The sequence below is a fragment of the Manis javanica genome, chromosome 3 (assembly GCF_040802235.1).
Source record: "Manis javanica isolate MJ-LG chromosome 3, MJ_LKY, whole genome shotgun sequence".
Taxonomy (NCBI): domain Eukaryota; kingdom Metazoa; phylum Chordata; class Mammalia; order Pholidota; family Manidae; genus Manis; species Manis javanica.
In genome coordinates, this window is record NC_133158.1 from 55876765 (window position 1) to 55896812 (window position 20048).

Sequence of the window (20048 nt, forward strand, 5' to 3'; positions counted from 1 at the left end):
ACAGCCATCTTGAATCTCTCTTCTCTTTGTGTATTCTTAACAGGATATTAAAGTTGTTCAGGGAGCTGATATATAAATGGATAAAGAAAATGTGGGGAGAATAGTAAAAGAAAGAAATCTCGTAACTTGGGCTTTTATAGTCTTATCAATTCAGGAGCATTTAGTTTCTTAACTTTGAAATTTATCTCAGAATGGCTTCTTAGTTTTCATGTGTCCTTATACTGAGGGTGTGGTCTTTTGAGATTCCAATTTCATGCAGGGGTTTCCTATTTCCTCACTTTGGGAGGACCTGGGCTCTATCTTCTGTCCCTCTGTTTCCTACATCCAGCTCACCATCTCAAAGATCTCCAGCGTTTAGTAGAAATTTATTTTCTCAGTTACCTTATGAATTAGTTTCCTAATGGCTGTGTAACAAATTACCACAAAGTTTGCAGCTTAATTCACACGCATTTATTATATCACAGTTCTGTAGGATACAAATCTGGGCATTACTGGCTAACCAGGTGTAGTTATGTAACTTCCATGTCTTAGCAATTCAACTGTAGAATAGTTCTTACTCCATAAGATTATGGTGAGGAATAATTGAAAAATACTGTGTGTATAAAGTACTTCCTAGTAAAAACATATGTAGTACATAGGAAGAGCTCAAGGAATGTTAGTTTCTATGGGCCTCTGAAAAATATTGTCCAAAAAAATGATACAAATCATAATTGATAAATGCAGAAGTATTGATTACACATGTAGATCAATGATAAAGGTCCTAATCTTAAAGAAAAATAAGATTCTAAAAAAGATCTTTTCTAAGAAGATCTCCATAGGTTGGGATCTTTGGAAAAGGCTTGAGGTGGGGAATTAGTATATGATAACTGAAGAGATTTCTTGGTAGAAAAAAGATTCCATAGTGGGTGTGTTTATAAATGGACTGAGTCCTAAGTGACAGATCGAAGAATTCGTATTATTAGTAGTAGGTAATAAGAAACTGCTGGGGCTTTGGGAGAATTGTTTTTATTTCCCTAGTGACACACTGATTTAATGCATGTAAATCAACCTGACAAGGCTAGTAATCATAGTTTAAAATTTCAGCTCATAAATTTCAAAAAGTCACTGCTCCAACACTGTTAGTTTTAGAGACTCAGATGAATAAGAGATTTAAAACACTAAATCCAGTTCAGGAAAAAGATAAATACCAAACTGTAAGAATTAGGACTGATAAAACAGAGCACCAAGTTTTACTATTATTTTTTACAGCACCAAACCAGGTTTCATCTTTTTCTTAAAAACAAAAATTACTAGGTTTTTACTTTTTTTTTTTACTAAAATTGCTTCATCAACTGAAAACGGGAGTAAGACTGCTTCATAAGTATAGTTACCAGGTTCTGTAGTACTCTAGATTTCTGTTGATAAAATGGCTTTATACATAAAATTGATCTCCATTTATATATATATTCAGTTGTGGTAGTAAAGAAATTAGTAGTTATGTGTGCTATAAAGAAAGTTAACTGTTTGGAAAGTGATCTCAAATAACAGTATTGTGTTCAGTGCTGGCTGCATGGACAGTTGTTAGCCAGGTGTAGCTTGATCAGTGACACCATGACATGAAACGTGAGTTGGAGATAACAGGCATTCCCGTAGCTTAATTTAATGACCTGGGCTCAGGTTTACAAAATGCAGTTCATCTTTCAGTGCTGACTAGACAGTTAGCCTGTTGTTTAGTAGAAAGCCACATTAATAATAAAATTTCATTTGCCTTTTATATATCTGTCTATCTTATCAGAGTTTCTCCTTTTTTGGGGGGTCAGGGTTCCAGTTGAATCATCTTCTCTCTTGTCACTATCACCAAGTCATACTCAGGTAAATTTTTTTTTCCTCTTTTATTTTTTATGGTTTTCTGTTTTTTTAGTTAAGGTGGTTTTCTGTTTTTATAATACTTAATTTACTGTTAATTGCCAGGTATCTGAAAACTCTAGTACCTGTCTCCTCTATCATACATGATATAACTTGTGCACCCAATACTTGGTAACAATGGTTTAAAACCCCAGACAGAAAGTAAGTTTTCACCCACATGGTGGCTTTATAGTACATATGTGAACACAGCGCTATGATCAAAAAGACTAACAATAAGCACATTTAAAGATATGCCAGGTGACTGCAAAGTAACAGTTGCTTGCGTTAGCAGTAGATTCCCGAAATCTATAGGGAATACTGATAAGTTAATCTTTATCCCCACTTGCATCTGCAAAATGATACATATTTGTTCCAGTTGTCACATACAGACTTAGAACTCCATCGGAGAAGAGAACAATTAGTAGAGCGTACTCGGAGAGAGGCACAGCTTGCTGCCTTACAGTATGAGGAGGAGAAAATAAGGACAAAGCAGATTCAGAGAGATGCTGTCCTGGACTTTGTCAAGGTGAGTCCTTTGAATTCGTTGAATGATATTACTAAAGTTTCTTGGAGGTAGATGCTCATTTGTTTTTCCAAGGCTGTCGGTTTTCACTGTCTTAATTAAAATGTCAACTTTTTCTTCCTTACTGTAAGGAATCTTGAGTAAGTAGTGTAACTGTCTTCTAATTTGTGGTTAAAGTAATTCTTCTCATGCAGAAAGGCTTAAGGACTGTCAAGTGATGATCTTGCTGGTAGGGCAATGGTGTCTTCCTCTTCGCAGTCTGTCATTAGAAATGTCACCACACTGTCCAGCTGCCATTCCTCAGTACCTTAGTAAAGATCAATAAGATCATGAAAGCAAAAGTGCTATATGTAAATCCTTAAGTGCCATGCAAATGTAAGATTGTTATCTGAAGCTGTCTCCAGCTTCCTCACTCTAGTGAATCCTGAAAATGTACAAGGCTCACAGGCTTAATTCTTTAGAGCCACCTTTGATTCTTTTCCTTTCTGTTCTCCCTACACCTACTCAGTTAATAATCCCTGTTAATACTTTTTTTCTTGACATTGTGCACCCTTTATAAAGGCATCTAAACCTAGTTTGTATTTTTTTTTGCCTGTATTAAGTCTTTTTTTTGTTCTGAAATTGGCTTGGACTTTTTTCTTCATAAGTAATTATTTGTATTTTTGTTTGGATAATATCGCTTTCACCCATTTATCTATAAACTCCATGAAGATGGGGACTATATCAGTCTTATTTATTTACTGCTGTATACCTAGGTCTTAGCAAGTCCTAGCCCAGGTAAAGCTCACTAAGTACTTGGTAAATGGACAACTGAATGAATCACTCTTGGCCTCTGAACACTTTCTTGTGTTTCCTAAGTCTAGCCAAAGGCCATCTTTTTTGACTACCATACACATGATAAATTCTCCTTTTTTCTCAAATGTTTCAAGCCCATGGTGATCTCTGATGCTCAGAGAGAACAACAGTTTATCTTTGGTTAATAGATATGTCCTAAGTGCTGTTCTAGTCATTTTACATAAATTATTTAGTTTATAATCTAGAAATTACATAGCTAGTAAGAGATAATCACTTTGTTGGTGGATCTGATTAAATTCAAATTAGCTCTGTTAGGCAGAAGAGAACAGTTGTAAGTTCTTAAGCAAGAGAAAAACATGAGAGGAAAGGTATTTCTGCAAAACTAATCTACTTATATCAGAAAGAAAGAGATGATTCTGGGGAAAAGATGGCAGTATAAGAAGGCAAGGCAGAAACCTCCTCCCAAAATCACATAAAACATGAAAATTAAGCAAATACAACCAAACCTTAAAATGATATGAGGACTGCAGAACTGACGACCTACATCTGGGAAAGAAAAGAAGATCTCACAGAAAAGGGTAAATGGCAAAGCCACTTTCCACTGGCACCTAAGCCCTCCCCTAACCCCAGCCCACAGGAAGAGGAACGGACTGAGGAGGGAGTAGGAGCCCAGGACCACAGAACACCTGGCCCAGAAGATCTGGTCTGGGAACACAAACACATATTATGTAATAAGGGACTGCTCTAAATGGAAATATTCCTAAGGCTAAATAGCTGTCACCAGAGAAAATAAACTCACAGTAAAGGTAGTAGACCAATTAATCACCAAGCAAGTACTAAATTAAATCAACTGCTAACAAAATCAGTCAAGGGATACACAAAAAGTGCAGAATATGACACCTAATATATAAAGTGTGGAGGAGGAAGAAGGGGGAGGGGAGTACCAATGATTGTGTTTGAAATAGAATAATCAGCAATTTAAGACAGACTGTTAGATAGTAAGGAAGCTATTCTGGAACCTTTGGTAACCACAAATCAAAGCCTGCAATGGCACTAAGTACATACCTATTGATAATCACCCTAAATGTAAGTAGACTGAATATACCAATCAAAAGACAGAGTGGCAGAATGAATAAGAAAATAAAACCCATCTATATGCTGCCTACAAGAGACTCATCGCAGATTCAAGGACATACACAAATTAAAAGTGAAGGGATTGAAAAAAAATACTCATGCAAATAATAGGGAAAGAAAAGCAGGAATAGCAATACTTTATCAGACAAAATTGATTTCAAAACAAAATAACAAGAGACAAAGAAGAACATTACATAATGATAAAGATATGTAAAGAACAGTCCTACAAGAAGATATTAATGTCTATTCATCCAATACAGGAGCACCCAAATCAGTAAAACAAAGACTAACAGAATTAAAGGGAGAAAGACTGCAACAGATTCATTTCTGGAGACTTTAACGCACCACTCACACTAATAGACAGATCAACCAGACAAAAAATAAGTAAGGAGACAGACGCACTGAACAATATGTTATAATAAATGTACCTAACAGATAGCTGCAGGGCACTCTACCCAAAAGCAGCAGGATACACATTCTTCTCAAGTTTTCTAGGGTAGATAGCATATTAAGCTACAAAAAGAGCTTCAGTAAATTAAAAGAGATTGCAATTGCATCAAGCAGCTTCTAAGACCACAATGGTATGAAACTAGAAATAAATTACACACACAAAAACCAGAAAAGCCTACAAATACATGGAAGCTAAGCAACGTACATGCTTCTAAATAATCAATGGATCAATGACCAAATTAAAACAGAGATCAAGCAATATATGGACACAAATGAAAACAACTCAACAGCCCCAAACATGTGGGATTCAGAGAAGAAACTTCTAAGAGGAAAGTACATAGCAATATAGGCTTACCTTAAGAAACAAGAACAATCCCAAATAAACAGTCTAAACTCACAGTTAAAGAAACTAGAAAAAGAAGAACAAATGAAACCCAAAGTTCATAGAAGGAGGGATATAATAAAGATCAGAGCAGAAATAAAATTGAGAAGAATAAAACAACAGAATTAGGGAAATCAGGAGCTGATTCTTTGAGAAAATCAACAAAATAGGTGAACCCCTACCCAGACTTATCAAGAAAAAAAAAGAGAGTGTACACACATAAACACAATCAGAAACCAAAAAGGAATTATCACAAAAATACAAAGAATTATTAGAGAATACTATGAAAAATTATATGCCAATAAACAGGACAACTAGAAGAAATGGACAACTTTCTAAAAAATAAAAACTTTTCAAGACTGACCCAGGAAGAAACAAAATCTGAACAGACCAATTACCAGCAATGAAATTGAATTAGTAATCAAAAAACTGCACAAAAACAATGCCTGTTCCAGCTGGCTTCATGGCTGAGTTTTATCAAACATTTAAAGAAAAGCTAATACCCATCCTTCTTAAAATATTCCAAAAAGTAGGGGAGTACGGAATACTTGCCCGATCATTCTATGAGGCCAGCATCACTCTAATACCAAAACCAAAGACACCACAAAAAAGGAAAATTATGGACCAATATCTGTGATGAACATAGATGCTGAAATCCGCAACAAAATATTAGCAAACTGAATTCAAAAGTACATCAAAAAGGCCATCCTCATGACCAAGTGGGATTTATTCTATGGATGCAAGGATGGTACAATAATCGAAAGTCAATCAATATCATATACCACATTAAAAAAAGGATAAAAACCACATGATCATTTCAATAGATGTTGAAAAAGCATTTAACAAAATTCAACATCTATTCATGATTAAAACTTTAAACACAATGGGTATAGAGTGTAATCACCTCAGCATAATAAAGGCCATATATGACAAATCCACAGCAACATCATACTTAACAGCAAAAGCTATAAGATTTTTCTCTAAAATTGGGTACAGAACAAGGATGCCTACTCTCATCATTTTGATTCAGCATAGTACTGGAGGTCATAGACTGGCAGTCAGACAGCACAAAGAGATATTAGGCATCCACGTTGGTGAGGAAGAAGTTAAACGGTCACTGCAGACAACATGATAGACATTGAAAACCCTTAAGGACTCCACCAAAAAACTGTTAGAACTAATAACTGAATTCAGCAAAGCTGCAGGATCCAAAATCAATACACAGAAATCTGTTGTATTTCTCTGTACTAACAATGAACTAGCAGAAAGAGAAATCAAGAAAACTCCATTTACAGTTGCATCAAAAAGAATAAAATACCTAGGAATAAACCTAACCAAGGAAGTGAAAGACCTATACCCTGAAAACTACAAGACACTCATGAGAGAAATTAAAGAAGACACCAATAAATGGAAATACATATTGTGCTTATGGATAGGAAGAATTAATATTGTCAAAATGGCTATCCTGCCTTAAAGCAATCTACAGATTCAATGCAATCCCATTTGAAATACCAACAGCTTTCTTCAATGAACTAGAATAAATAGTTCTAAAATTCATATGGAACCACAAAAGACCCTGAATAGCCAAAGCAATCCTGAGAAGGAAGAATAAAGCTGGAGGGATTACACTCCCAGACTTCAAGCTCTACTACAAAGCCACAGTAATCAAGACAATTTGGTACTGGCACAAGAACAGAACAAAGACCAATGGAACAGACTAGAGAAACCAGATATAAACCCAACCATATATGGTCAATTAATATATGATAAAGGAGCCCTGGACATACAGTGGGGAAATGACAGCCTCTTCAACAACTGGTGTTAGCAAAACTGGACAGCTACACGTAAGAGAACAAAACTGGATTACTGTCTTAACTCCATACACAAAAGTAAACTTGAAATGGATCAAAGACCTGAATGTAAGTGATTCAATCATAAAACTCTTAGAAGGAAACATAGGCAAAAATCTCTTGACTATAAACATGAGCAGCTTTTTCCTGAATATATCTCCTCGGGCAAGGGAAACAAAAGAGAAAATGAACAAACTTGACTATGTCAAACTAAAAAGCTTTTGTACAGCAAAGGACAAAAAGGCAACCTACAGTATGGGAGGATATATTTGTAAATGACTCATCTAATAAGGATTAACATCCAAAATATATAAAGAGCTCACATGCCTCAACATCGGAAAAGCAAATAACCCAATTAAAAAAATGGGCAGAGGATCTGAACAGACTCTTCACCAAAGAAAAAATTCAGATGGCCAACAGGCACATGAGAAGATGCTCCACATACTAATCAACAAGGAAATGCAATTTAAAACCATAATGAGATATTATCACCTCACACTAGTTAGGGTGGTCGCTTATCCAAAAGATAAGAAACAACAAATGCTGGTGAGGATGGAGAAAAAGGGAAACCCTCCTACACTCTTCCTGGGAATATAAATTGGTTCAACCATTGTGGAAAGTAATATGGAGGTTCCTCAGAAAACTAAAAATAGAAATACCATTTGACCCAGAAATTCACATCCTAGAAATTTACCAGAAGAAATCAAGATCCCTGATTCAAAAAGATGTATGCATGCCTGTGTTTTATCGCTTTACTATTTACAATAGCCAAGATATGTAAGCAACCTAAGTGTCCATCAGTAGATGAATGTATAAAGAAGATATACACAATAGAATATTATTCAGCCATAAAAAGAAAACAAATTCTGCCATTTTTCAACAACATGGTTGATCTAGAGGGTATTATGCTCAGTAAAATAAGCCAGGCAGAGAAAGACAAATACCAAATGATTTCACTCATTTGTAGAGTATAAAAACAAAGCAAAACAGAAGGACCAGAATAGCAGTGGACTCAGAGACACTGACAAGGGACTGGCAGTTACCAAAGGGTAACTGTTTAGGTATGTATTAGTGTTTAGGATAGTGTTTAGGAATGGTGGGTTGGGAGGAAGAAAGGGTTTAAGGGTAATATAATTCGCAATCACAATGTAGGTAGATCACAGGAATGGTAGTACAGCATGGAGAATATAATTAATGACTCTATAACATCTTACTCCATGATAGACAGTGACCACGCTGGACAGGGTGAGGGCTTCATAATATGGTTGAAAGTTGAACCACTGTGTTGTGTATTTTAAATCATCATAAGATTGTATATCAATGATACTTTAATAAATAACAAAAAAGAGAGAAAGATGAGGGAAGGAGGAAAATGAAGAAGAAAGTAATGCCATCATTAAACTAGGGTCCAAAATGAAGGCATAAAGCTGGATGATTTCTGTGGTCCCTAAGGAGAGGCAGTGTTGCGTTGTGGTAAGAGCTGAGCATCAGAAATATCTAAATTTCAATCCATCTTTGCTACTCAGTATGTGCTTGAGTTTTGGAAAGTTACTGACCTATTCTGTGCCTTTAGTTACCTCATATGTGTAATGCTAACTATTAAATATTAACTATTTCAGAATTATGGATGCACCTTATACTTTTGCTAGTAGAGTGAGTTATACACCCCCTACCACCACAATAGATTTTATCAATTAACTGTCAGAGAGATTTCAAGAGAAGCATCATTGTATCTTGTACACAGAATGTTTAATAAATCACTGAAGTGAAAAAGTAAAAGGTCCCAAAGCAAGATTTTGAGGCTTTAAGAATGGTTTTAATGCGAGTCTAAGCATTGTGGAAAGAATGTAGGATTTGGAGCCAGAAAACATAAGTGCAAGTCTCAGTTATGCTACTTACCAACTTTGTGACCTTACATATGTCATATAATCTCTCTTACACTCAATTTTCTCATCTTTAAGTGAGTATAATTATGATGTTCACTTATTTTACAGAGTGAGAAGAATCTCTAGAAGTACTGTGTATAAGAATACATTACAGAATACTTGACTGTACAGATTTCTGTTACATACATAGTAATAGAAGTTAGCAAATTGGGGAAAAGAGCCAGATAGTTGAAAATTCAAACCTGAAATTTGGCTGATAGGAGGAGCTAAAGCTGCTAGCATTACAGTGATATTTATAGCCATTAGAGAAAAAGAATGATTTCATTGAGCAAATATAGGAAGAGATCACTATTCTGATTGTGAATGTGTTTGCATGATGTACATATAAAAAGCATGGTTTTTAAACATGGTTTAGAGATGCTTATAGACATGAAAATACTGTTGGCCAGTATTTTCCTCATTTAAATTGTAAGCTATTTAAGGGAAAGGGCAACATCTTCTAACTAATAAATCTGGAAAAGTGTTGAACACAAGAGATAACAAATTAATATGAGTGATCGTTTTAGTAAACAGAATTGATCATTTCCAGTATTCTAGATTCTAATGAACTTCCTTTTATGGGGGGATGGGTGGGGGTGTATAGCAAAAGCACCACAAAGTCCACAAAAACACCATCTCCCCTTAGATGGTGAGGTAAGTCTGTATAATTGCCTTTTCTTTGGAAATTTTTTTATTGCATTGGAAATGAAATGTTCTTTTGCATGTGATTATTACAGGTTTTCTTTTTCAGCCCTCATAGAATTCTTATTAGGGAGAAAACACAGGCCAGGGAGTTTATCAGAATGTATAGATGTTTTTTTTTTCATCTGTTCATAACCATCTGGAGATTATTTCTCTTCACCACCCCCACCAGAGGTGTCCTCTCCCTCCTCCGTTTTTGAAGCACCCTGTAGGACAGAATCCTGAGAGCTATATCTGTCACTCGTGAATGGTGTCAGTATAAAACAGAAAAGACTGCATAGTATTTCAGCTTCAGCACTCATTTCCTAAGTGTGTGTTGTTGATTATACTATGTATACCTTAGTTTTATATTATTAAGTAGCACATTTTCATTACAAGTTAACATGTAAAATCAATTACTTATTAATATTCTTAAAATGTGTGCACCTAAAAAGTACAGACCAATATCCCCGATGAACACAGATGCAAAAACACTCAAAAAAATATTAGCAAACCGAATTCAAAAATTGATCAAAAAGATCATCCATCATGATCAAGTGGGATTCATCACAGGGATGCAAGGATGGTACATCATTCGAAAGTCCATCAACATCATCCACTGCATCAACAAAAAGGAGGACAAAACCACATGGTCATCTCCATAGATGCTGAAAAAGCATTTAACAAAATTCAACATCCATTCACAGTAAAAACTCTCAACAAAATGGGTATAGAGGGCAAGTACCTTAACATAATAAAGGCCATATATGACAGACCCACAGCCAACATTATACTTAACAGCAAGAAGCTGAAAGCTTTTCCTTTGAGATGGGGAACAAAACAAGGATGCCCACACTCCCCACTTTTATTCAACATAGTTCTGGAGATCCTAGCCATGGCAATCAGACAACACAAAGAAATAAAAGGCATCCAGATTGGCAAGGAAGAAGTCAAACTGTCCCTGTTTGCAGATGACATGATATTGTACATTAAAAACCCTGAAGAATCCACTCCAAAACTCCTAGATCTTATATCTGAATTCAGCAAAGTTGCGGGATACAAAATTAATATGCAGAAATCTGTTGCATTCCTATACACTAACGAAACTAGCAGAAAGAGAAATCAGGAAAATAATTTCATTCACAATTGCGTCAAAAAGAATAAAATACCTAGGAATAAACCTAACCAGGGAAGTGAAAGACCTATACCCTGAAAACTACAGGACACTCTAAAGAGAAATTAAAGAGGTCACTAATAAATGGAAATTCATCCCATGCTCTTGGCTAGGAATAATTAATATTATCAAAATGGCCATCCTGCCTAAAGCAATCTACAGATTCAATGCAATCCCTATCAAAATACCTACAGCATTCTTTAATGAACTAGAGCAAATAGTTCTAAAATTCATATGGAACCACCAAAGACCCCGAACAGCCAAAGCAATCCTGAGAAGGAAGAACAAAGCTGGAGGGATTACACTCCTTGACTTCAAGTTCTACTAGAAAGCCACAGTAATCAAGACAATTTGGTACTGGCACAAGAACAGACCCATAGACAAGTGGAACAGAATAGAGAGTCCAGGTATAAACTCAAGCATATATGGTCAATTAATATATGATAAAGGAGCCATGGATATACAATGGGGAAATGACAGCCTCTTCAACAACTGGTGCTGGCAAAACTGGACAGCTACATGTAAGAGAATGAAACTGGATTATTGTCTAACCCCGTACACAAAAGTAAACTCAAAATGCATAAAAGACTTGAATGTAAGTCATGAAACCATAAAATTCTTAGAAAAAAATATAGGCAAAAATCTCTTGGACATAAACATGAGTGACTTCTGAATGAACATATCTCCCCGGGCAAGAGAAACAAAAGCAAAAATGAACAAGTGGGACTATATCAAACTAAAAAGCTTCTATACAGCAAAGGACACCATCAATAGAACAAAAAGACATCCTACAGTATGGGAGAATATTATCTGATCAGGAGTTGACATCCAAATATTATAATGAGATCACGCACCTCAACAAACAAAACACAAATAAGCCAATTAAAAAATGGGCAGAGGAGCTGAACAGACACTTCTCCAAAGAAGAAATTCAGATTGCCAACAGGCACATGAAAAGATGCTCCACATTGCTAATCATCAGAGAAATGCAAATTAAAGCAACAGTGAGATATCACCTCACACCAGTTAGGATGGCCACCATCCAAAACACAAACAACAAATGTTGGCGAGGATGTGGAGAAAGGAGAACCCTCCTCTTACACAACTGGTGTGAATATAAACTAGTTCAAGCATTGTGGAAAGCAGTATGGAGGTTCCTCAAAAAACTCAAAATAGAAATACCATTTGACCCAGGAATTCCACTCCTAGGAATTTACCCTAAGAATGCAGCAGCCCGGTCTGAAAAAGACATAAGCACTCCTATGTTATCGCAGCAGTATTTACAATAGCCAAGAAATGGAAACAACCTAAGTGTCCATCAGTAGATGAATGGATAAAGAAGATATGGTACATATACACAATGGAGTATTATTTAGCCATAAGAAGAAAACCAATCCTTCCATTTGCAACAACATGGATGGAGCTAGAGGGTATTATGCTCAGTGAAATAAGCCAGGTGGAGAGAGACAAGTACCAAATGATTTCACTCATCTGTGGAGTATAAAAACAAAGAAAAAATTGAAGGAACAAAACAGCAGCAGACTCACAGAACCCAAGAATGGACTAACAGTTACCAAGGGGAAAGGGACTGGGGTGGGTGAGTGGGAAGGGAGGGATAAGAGGGAAAAAGGGGCATTACGATTAGCACACCTAATGTAAGTGGGGGGACACGGCAAAGGCAGTATATACAGAGAAGACAAGTAATGGTTCTATAGCATCTTACTATGCTGATGGACAGTGACTGTAATGGGGTATGTGGGGGGGACTTGATAATGCGGGGAGTCTAGTAACCATAATGTTGTTCAAGTAATTGTACATTAATGATATCAAAAAAAAATTGTATGCACCTATATTGACCAGTTAAAATGAAGCCTACTAAAGGAATTTTTTATTGGATTTGGCTTTCTCAGTAGCCATTTTCCTTAATCTTTGCCTTCTCAGTTTTTCAACTTATGATCATTACTTCCTCAAAGAAATATGTAAGGTCATTATGTTTTGTGAATTTTAACAGCGTTTTGTAAAAGTAAGTTACCCAAAAACCTAACACCTGGGGCTTTTGTAAGCATCAATTTTCATCACAGTGTTTTTAAAGCACAAGTGTTTCTAGAGTGGTAAAATGTATTGTTCGAAATGTTTTAAATTATCCATTATAAAGGCTTTTTTTATCTTATTGGACTATAATAACTACTTTTTGTTTATTTATGAGAACTTATAAATTGGTATAGTAACCTGTAAAGATTCACTCAAGCATTTTCATTTGTCTTTTCTTCACATGGTAATAATTCTGTACAAATCTTTGATGACCAAAGTTTGATAAGTTAATATACTCTTTTTTACCCCAATGTTTCCTTCTTGTCATCATTCTGAAGTAATTCATTATCTAAAAATGAAAGCTGCTCAGGAAAATAATGGACAATTTTAAAATTTCCTATCATAGTCTGGTTTTATTTGAGAAAGGTAATGAAGAGATGTCTGGACTAAAAATCATGCCTCTGGGCTTATTGTTTTTAATTTGTCACTGGCTCATTAAATGACCAGAAATTCTTTGTTGTTCTATGTCTGTATTTCAGCATTCTCTCCTGTGAATAGAGAATAATTCCTGTCCCCTCCTTGCTTTAGACAGTTTTTAGGCAATACGATCATATTTGGAATTGTGTAAGCTCTTTTGAAGAATATCATTATTCAGAATCAACTTATTAGCTATTATGGTACAAGAATTCCAAGTGATTGTGAATGCAGTCCTATATGTCAGCTTCTTCACAAGTATGTGTTAATATGTCTCATTTGCTTGTGTATTTGTGAAATACGTCATGTGTGTGCATAGTTTGTTTTTGACACTGCTTCGTTTTTCTCCACCTCTCCAGTGTACCTTCCCATCCAGAAGGTCTCAGCACACTGATGATAGTGCCTTGTTAGTGGTAAGAGCCTCACACAAAATGGAGTTTTACATTGCTGGGCCTAGATACTGGAAAGTCACTACTGTACTTTTCGTTCAGAAATTATGTAAATACCATAAAACATGATGAGCACCATTACTAAATTATTTGCACACTAGCGGAACTGTTGGCCTACATTGTGATCCATGACAAACCCAGTGTTCTAATGTTCTGCAGCCATGATTCAAATATTTTTGTTAGTGTTTCCAGAAGTAAAACATTTGCATTTAGAACTGTATTGGCTTTGTATGTATGTTGGGAGGAGAAAGCATAATATGTTAGTTTTTTAATGTTTCCAATTCCAGGTGCACTTACTTTATTAGTCATTATTTTGGCTCATAAGTCACCTGTGTGTTAAATGAATTCCCTTACTCCATGATGTTAATTATGTAACTGCATATTTGTCATCCTATTTTATTATTGATTTTAAGCTACTGAAAACCCCAAACTTTTAAAAAATATTTAACACCTCAAGATATTCCTTCATGCCCATTTTTTAAACTCAGGGAAACATTAAATTGCAATGCTAGTTACTCATCATTTTTAACATTGGTTTACTTATATTGCCTGTTTCATCAGCTGAAAATGAGTATAAGAACTTCAGTAAAAGTCTTATTTTTATTGTCCTTGCAAGAGAATTTTAATATTTATGTAATTGCTTTTCTCATCATGTTTTATGCTATTTTTTCATAGTGGTATTGAAAACTAGCATTTCAGAAGTTCACTGTCTGTAGCAATTCCTGTCTTCTGTGCTTGTAACTGCCACCATTGTACATAGTGCTGCATGAACTGCATACTTGAGCATGAGATTCCTATTACATAAATTGCCATTGTTAAAATTTCTTTGTGTTCTGCACTCTTCATTTCCCTTGAGATAGATATATTTTAACTGGTCAGTCTTAGGGATAAATAATAGCCACCACCCTCGAGTTGTAGAGTAAGTCAGTTGTCATGAGAAGCAAATAGTAATTTAAATTCAGAAAAATATTGAGAACCTGTACTGATCCATACACTTTTTTAGAGTTACCTCATTCACTCCTCACAGCAATTTTAACAGCCAGGCTAAAGCTTATCACCATTTTGTAAATAATTTTACAAATGATTACTGAAGCACAGAATGTCTTGTCCAGGAGATCACATAGCTAGTAAGTACAAGTCTGAATTGAAATGTGTATCTGGCTGACTTGAGAACATGCATTAAATACCATGCTGTATTGTCTCCCATACTATAATTGAAACAATTTAGGAAACTGAAGGTGAGATTTAATAGCAAATATAATAAGTAGTATAAGTGAGTGCACAGACTTTTTTGTCAAGGAAAAAGTGGAATTTGGAAAATAACAACAAAATCCCCTTAGCATGCATTTTGAAGTGGCCTTAGCCATTTTCAGAACATACACACTTGTATTTTAGTTATCAGTATTCATGTCTGGCCTTTAAAAAAAAGGACCATGTCTCACAGGTTTTTGTGTGCCGATTAGTATCCAACACTGTGCAGAAAGTCATTTTAAATCATGCCTCTGATCTCAAAACTACTCTTCAGTGGCTTCATAGGGTAGAATAAAGTCCATACTTCTTAACATAACCTATAAGCTCCTTAGAATAAAGTCCAGATTTCTTAACATGTCCTACAAGCTCCTGTGTACTTTCTCTTTTCTGGGCTCACGCTGTACTACCACATTTCATCTCTTCCTACCTCAAGACCTTTGCAGTGCTGTTGTCTCTACATGGACTGTCTCTTTCTCCCTGGGTATGTCCTTAGGTTAATTCCTACACATCTATAAGGTACCAGCCTGAATGTCACATCTTTAAAATGGCTTTTCTGTAAAAGCCCACCCCAAGTCAAATTTATGTCTCCACTGTTATTTTTTCATAGTACTTTTAGATGGATATTTATTGTTTTAATCTCTCCCCTGTTAGACTGCTAGACTTTATGCTTCATGGGCATAGAGATAGTCTTTGTTGCTTTTACCTGTGTATACTCAGTCCTTGTCAGAGTCCTGGGATATATTAGGTGCTCAATAAATATTTCCTGAATGAACATATGCTATATATTATATCAATAATTACTCATTTAATTGTTTCATGAGAAGATCTGGTGATATACCAAGGTAAATGTATTTGATTTGAAGACTTTGAAACACAGGATTTGAAATAAGTATTAGTAATATCAGTTACACTACCATTAGTATCAGCTGCACTACCATTCTCTTAGGGCTGCCCTCAGGCTTCTGTTGCTTTCATCTATATTGCCATCTGCATCTATATCCCAAGGATTGACAGTAATTCCAGTAACTTGATTATAAGGAGGCCCAGGATACCTAAACAGGTGAAGCATACACAGTGTAAAACTGTTTCCACAGTCGTGTTCTTTGGTATATTTCTTCTTTCACTTTTTTCTGCCATAAAATAGATCACATTGCAGTGTGTGTTGCATGCTTCTTTTCCTTTTTGGGGCGTGAAAAAAAGGTATTACTGTCTATCAATTCATTAAAAGCACAGTTGTAATTATTTTATTGAACATTGACACACCTTTTAAACACCCACCGTGTTCTTGTTCATTGATCAGCGATTCAGATATTTTATTTTCTAGTTTAAGTTTTTTTAAATTATTTAATTTACAAAAGGCTTTAATGTCTTTGAGCCTGTGGCATTTTGTTGTTCTTACAGTTAATATCCAATGCCATGTGTGAAAGTCCGGTTTTCTCTGATTTCCACTCCCTAACAAATGAAAAAATTGTCATGTTTTGAGCAGCTTTTATCTGTAACCGAAATTCTGTATAATGGATTCCAACACTTACTATCTCTAATTATATCTCTAATATATATAACTAGTTGTATATAGGTTGGTGAAAGGATAAAAGATTCAAAGAAAAGGAAAATTCCACTTACCTCATATAGGTCATTTGGACTTTCAGAGAGTCCGAAAAGAGATGCTGCTTCATTTTTAGAGTGTGATGCAGAATTATCGTGTCTGATCTCACAAAAGAGCCATTAAATTGAATTATAATAAATCTAATGTGAATTAACATTGAAAAAATATTGTTCTTAGTCATGCCAGTTCTGCTCAGTTAAAATGAGCTCTTTGGCTGGATTTCTTTTACCTACAATAGGAATAGCATGGGACTCATTAGCTTCTAAGGCTATTTTGCTAAAAAATTTTGATATTCTCAGTTTTATTTCCATATAAAATAATTTTTAATAAATCATGCCTTTTACTCCCTGATTAATGTGGTTTGAAGTATTGTAATAGTTTTAATTCTTTCTGCCCTATCAGTATCATAGGAAATGAACCATTTGAAAGTTTGTCGATAACCTTTCCTTTTCTAATTTCACTGACCAGATCTGCCTGCCTGCCTGTCTGCCTGACATCTTGCTAATATAAATGCTGCCTTCTGTTTCTTCTCTCTCTCTTACGAAATTTAGTCACTGTCAGGGTTGAACCAAGTGGGCTGTGCTGCTCCGCTGCCTCATTCTTCTGCCTTCATGCCTCCTAAGGTATCTCTTGTATATGTGATCCACTAGGAACTTTGGGGAGGGGTGTATATGGGAGGTCTTCATTTCCAATGGATTTGGTCTAAGAGCAGTCTGAAATCTAGGATTTCATGAAATACACCTAAGCTTATAAAACGATTTAACATTAATTGCACTTGAAAGTTTTTGAGAGTTTTATCATGCCAGAAATAATCATGCAGCCTACATTTCCTCTTTATATTGAGATTCTATTTGAAATGTCATTCTGATTTTCTTATCAAATGTTGTTTTTCTCATAAGTTATTATTTTACTTTGACTAATATATAATATTAGATTCTGTTGTCTAATGTGCATGCAAAATAATATCAGTCCTAGTCCCCAAAACTGTCACTACCAAAACCCTCTTACAGTAGGGGTCAACAAGGTAGGCCCCTAGACTGCCTATTTTTACTAACAGGTTTATTGGCACACAGCCATTCCTATTTGTTTATGTACTGCTTATGGCTGCTTTTCGAGCTTAGCAGAGTTGGAATAGTTGTGAGGTGTCAGAATGGCATGCGAGCCTGAATAAAGAACCTGTGATATTTTATTTTTTGAAGGCCTCTAGAGATGGTAATTCCATTTGTTACCATATGATAACATGAGAAATGATTAATAATGGTCACTGCCAAGAAGGTCCTCTCCTTGTCTTACTGCCCACCTGTGGTTTGCACTTTTGTTTCCAGAGTGGACTTATTTGTTAGTCTTTATATAAGACTGTTTATGTTTGAAAAGTATTATGATGCCACCCTTTGTTTTCTTCCTAAATGAACTGTGGTCCTTTTACGTGCCTTTCCTAGCCTGTCAGTCCTTAATGAACTTTCACAAGTTCTCTGCCTTTCATTTTGCCTCCACAATCCCCAACTGAAATACATTCCTCAAAAGAGCCCTCCTAGTGCTGAGTGTGAAACAAGTGTTTTTTACTTCTGACTGAGCATTAACTTGGCTTTTTCCATCCTGGTATTCATTTTGCTCCATATCCACTGTAATTCTCAAATGTTTTAGTTATACTCCTAAATGATCATTTCTGTATCTTCTATATTTTATTTTCCTAAATGCTTAATTTTGCTTTTTGAGTATTTTTACTTGTCTACCAGAATACTTTCAAATTCTTGCATCATCTTTTAAATGCTGACCCCAACTTTATGACATTTGTAAACTTGATAAACCTTTTCCCTAGTTGTTATTGAAGATGCTGTATACACTTGGGTGACTCTTGAAAAAACGTTATGTATGATTCTTTTCTATGTTAACCCTTGCTAGCCTTTCTCATCTAAGTTCTATATTTGAAAGACAACACAGAAAATTATTTAAGGGACTGTTTTCAAAATTCTCTCAAAAAGTAAATAACTAGTACCATTCTAGATGTAAAGAAGAGAAAGTTAATTCATTTCACTCAATAGATACCTTAGGGCATTGGGTATTATTCTCTCCCAGAATCATAGTTGAGAAAGGCCCATTCTGAATGTGCCGAGAGTTGACTTTCTATCAAATATGCTACACTGTCAAATCGTTAGTTTAAAAAGATTTGCTATTTAGTTTTTGGTATCCCAGTTGCTTTACAGCAGGTATACACTACATTAAAGCATGATTTTATTTCTTTTGTTGCTTAAACGAGGCTTCAAAGTTGAGTTCATGTCAATTTTCTTTTTTTTTTCCTCTCCATTTCTCCAAGAGTTCTTAAATATAGCCAGTGGCCTCAAAATGATTTTAACTAATTATTTTTGTACCCTAGAATGCAAATAACTTAAATTTATAGTTTCATAAAAGTACATTTTAAAAATCATCATTTTACAAGTCCCCTTTATTCTGGATTTGTTTTTCATTATACCAAACTGTGTTGTCTTTTGATATTTGTGGAAGTAGAGAGCTTTTGCTGCGATTCAGAGGAATTTGTTTCAGCTTTTCCTTCTTACCTAAGCATTGCCTATTAACTTTATCATTTTATTCCTTAATATGCTTATTAAATTTCTAGTCTAACTCCTAACAGGTCTTCTTAAATTAAAAAATAATTTTCCTCTGTATCTGAAATGATCTCTACTTTCTCTGTTTACATCATTTATCCTTGAATAGGTCTCTGTTTAGCAAACTAGCTTTCTCCTTCCTGTCTCATATTCCTTGGAAAAAAGGTTGGTCTTGTTCCCTTATAAAGATATCCAGCTTTGCTTCATTTGCCTCTTCGTTACTTTTGTTAGTTCCTGTTGCTTTTATTTGAAATTTGTTATTTAAATTTCCATTTCTTCTCAACATCTTAAACTAAGTTTATTGGCATCTATAAACTAGATGAACATGTTTGTCTTCTTCACTAATAAAGATGTAATAACATTGCTTTACTCAAGAGTGCAGCTTACTTTTTAAGTCCTAATTCTCAACCCAAGAGTATTAAGCCAAGGAATCATTATTATAAAATTGTCTTCCATATTAGTCCAGGACTTTTCTTAACAGCATGGCTTCTGTTTATTTATTTTAGCAGTTAAAATTCCCTGTCACCATTAATTTTATCTGCCCCCAACTCCAACTATGGAGATAAAAGATTTCTGAAAATATTGAAACTAAAAGGGAGAAAAATGCGTGGGAACAGATGTATATATGTGTGTGTCTGTGTTTTAAAGTCATTCTGTTAGTTCAAAAAGATACCTTGGTTATATTGTAAAGTTATAATTTGTTTAAGTAGTTAACTAGTTATTAGTATAACTAGAAGTCAAAGCCTACATTGTTCTAGCTTTTCTTTATTCTACTCCCCTGCCAAATCTTTGATATCTTTAACCCAATCAACCAACACTTTAAAAATTTTTTTTTT

At 35.1% G+C, this 20048-nt stretch overlaps 1 protein-coding gene across 7 annotated transcripts in view; it reads left to right on the forward strand.

Moving 5' to 3' along the window:
• The window catches only part of LRCH3 (leucine rich repeats and calponin homology domain containing 3), a 113819-nt gene that overhangs the window by 72985 nt on the left and 20786 nt on the right, over window positions 1–20048 (forward strand). For 4 of the 7 annotated variants that reach the window (XM_073231477.1, XM_073231478.1, XM_073231476.1 and 1 more), the window contains exons 11-13: window positions 1800–1851; window positions 2261–2410; window positions 17161–17232. In XM_073231477.1, coding sequence (XP_073087578.1) covers window positions 1800–1851; window positions 2261–2410; window positions 17161–17232 — 274 coding nt within the window. Of the gene's footprint in view, window positions 1–1799; window positions 1852–2260; window positions 2411–13662; window positions 13717–17160; window positions 17233–20048 lie in introns of all 7 variants that reach the window. The other 3 variants (XM_037013211.2, XM_037013215.2, XM_037013214.2) reach the window with 2 other exon arrangements.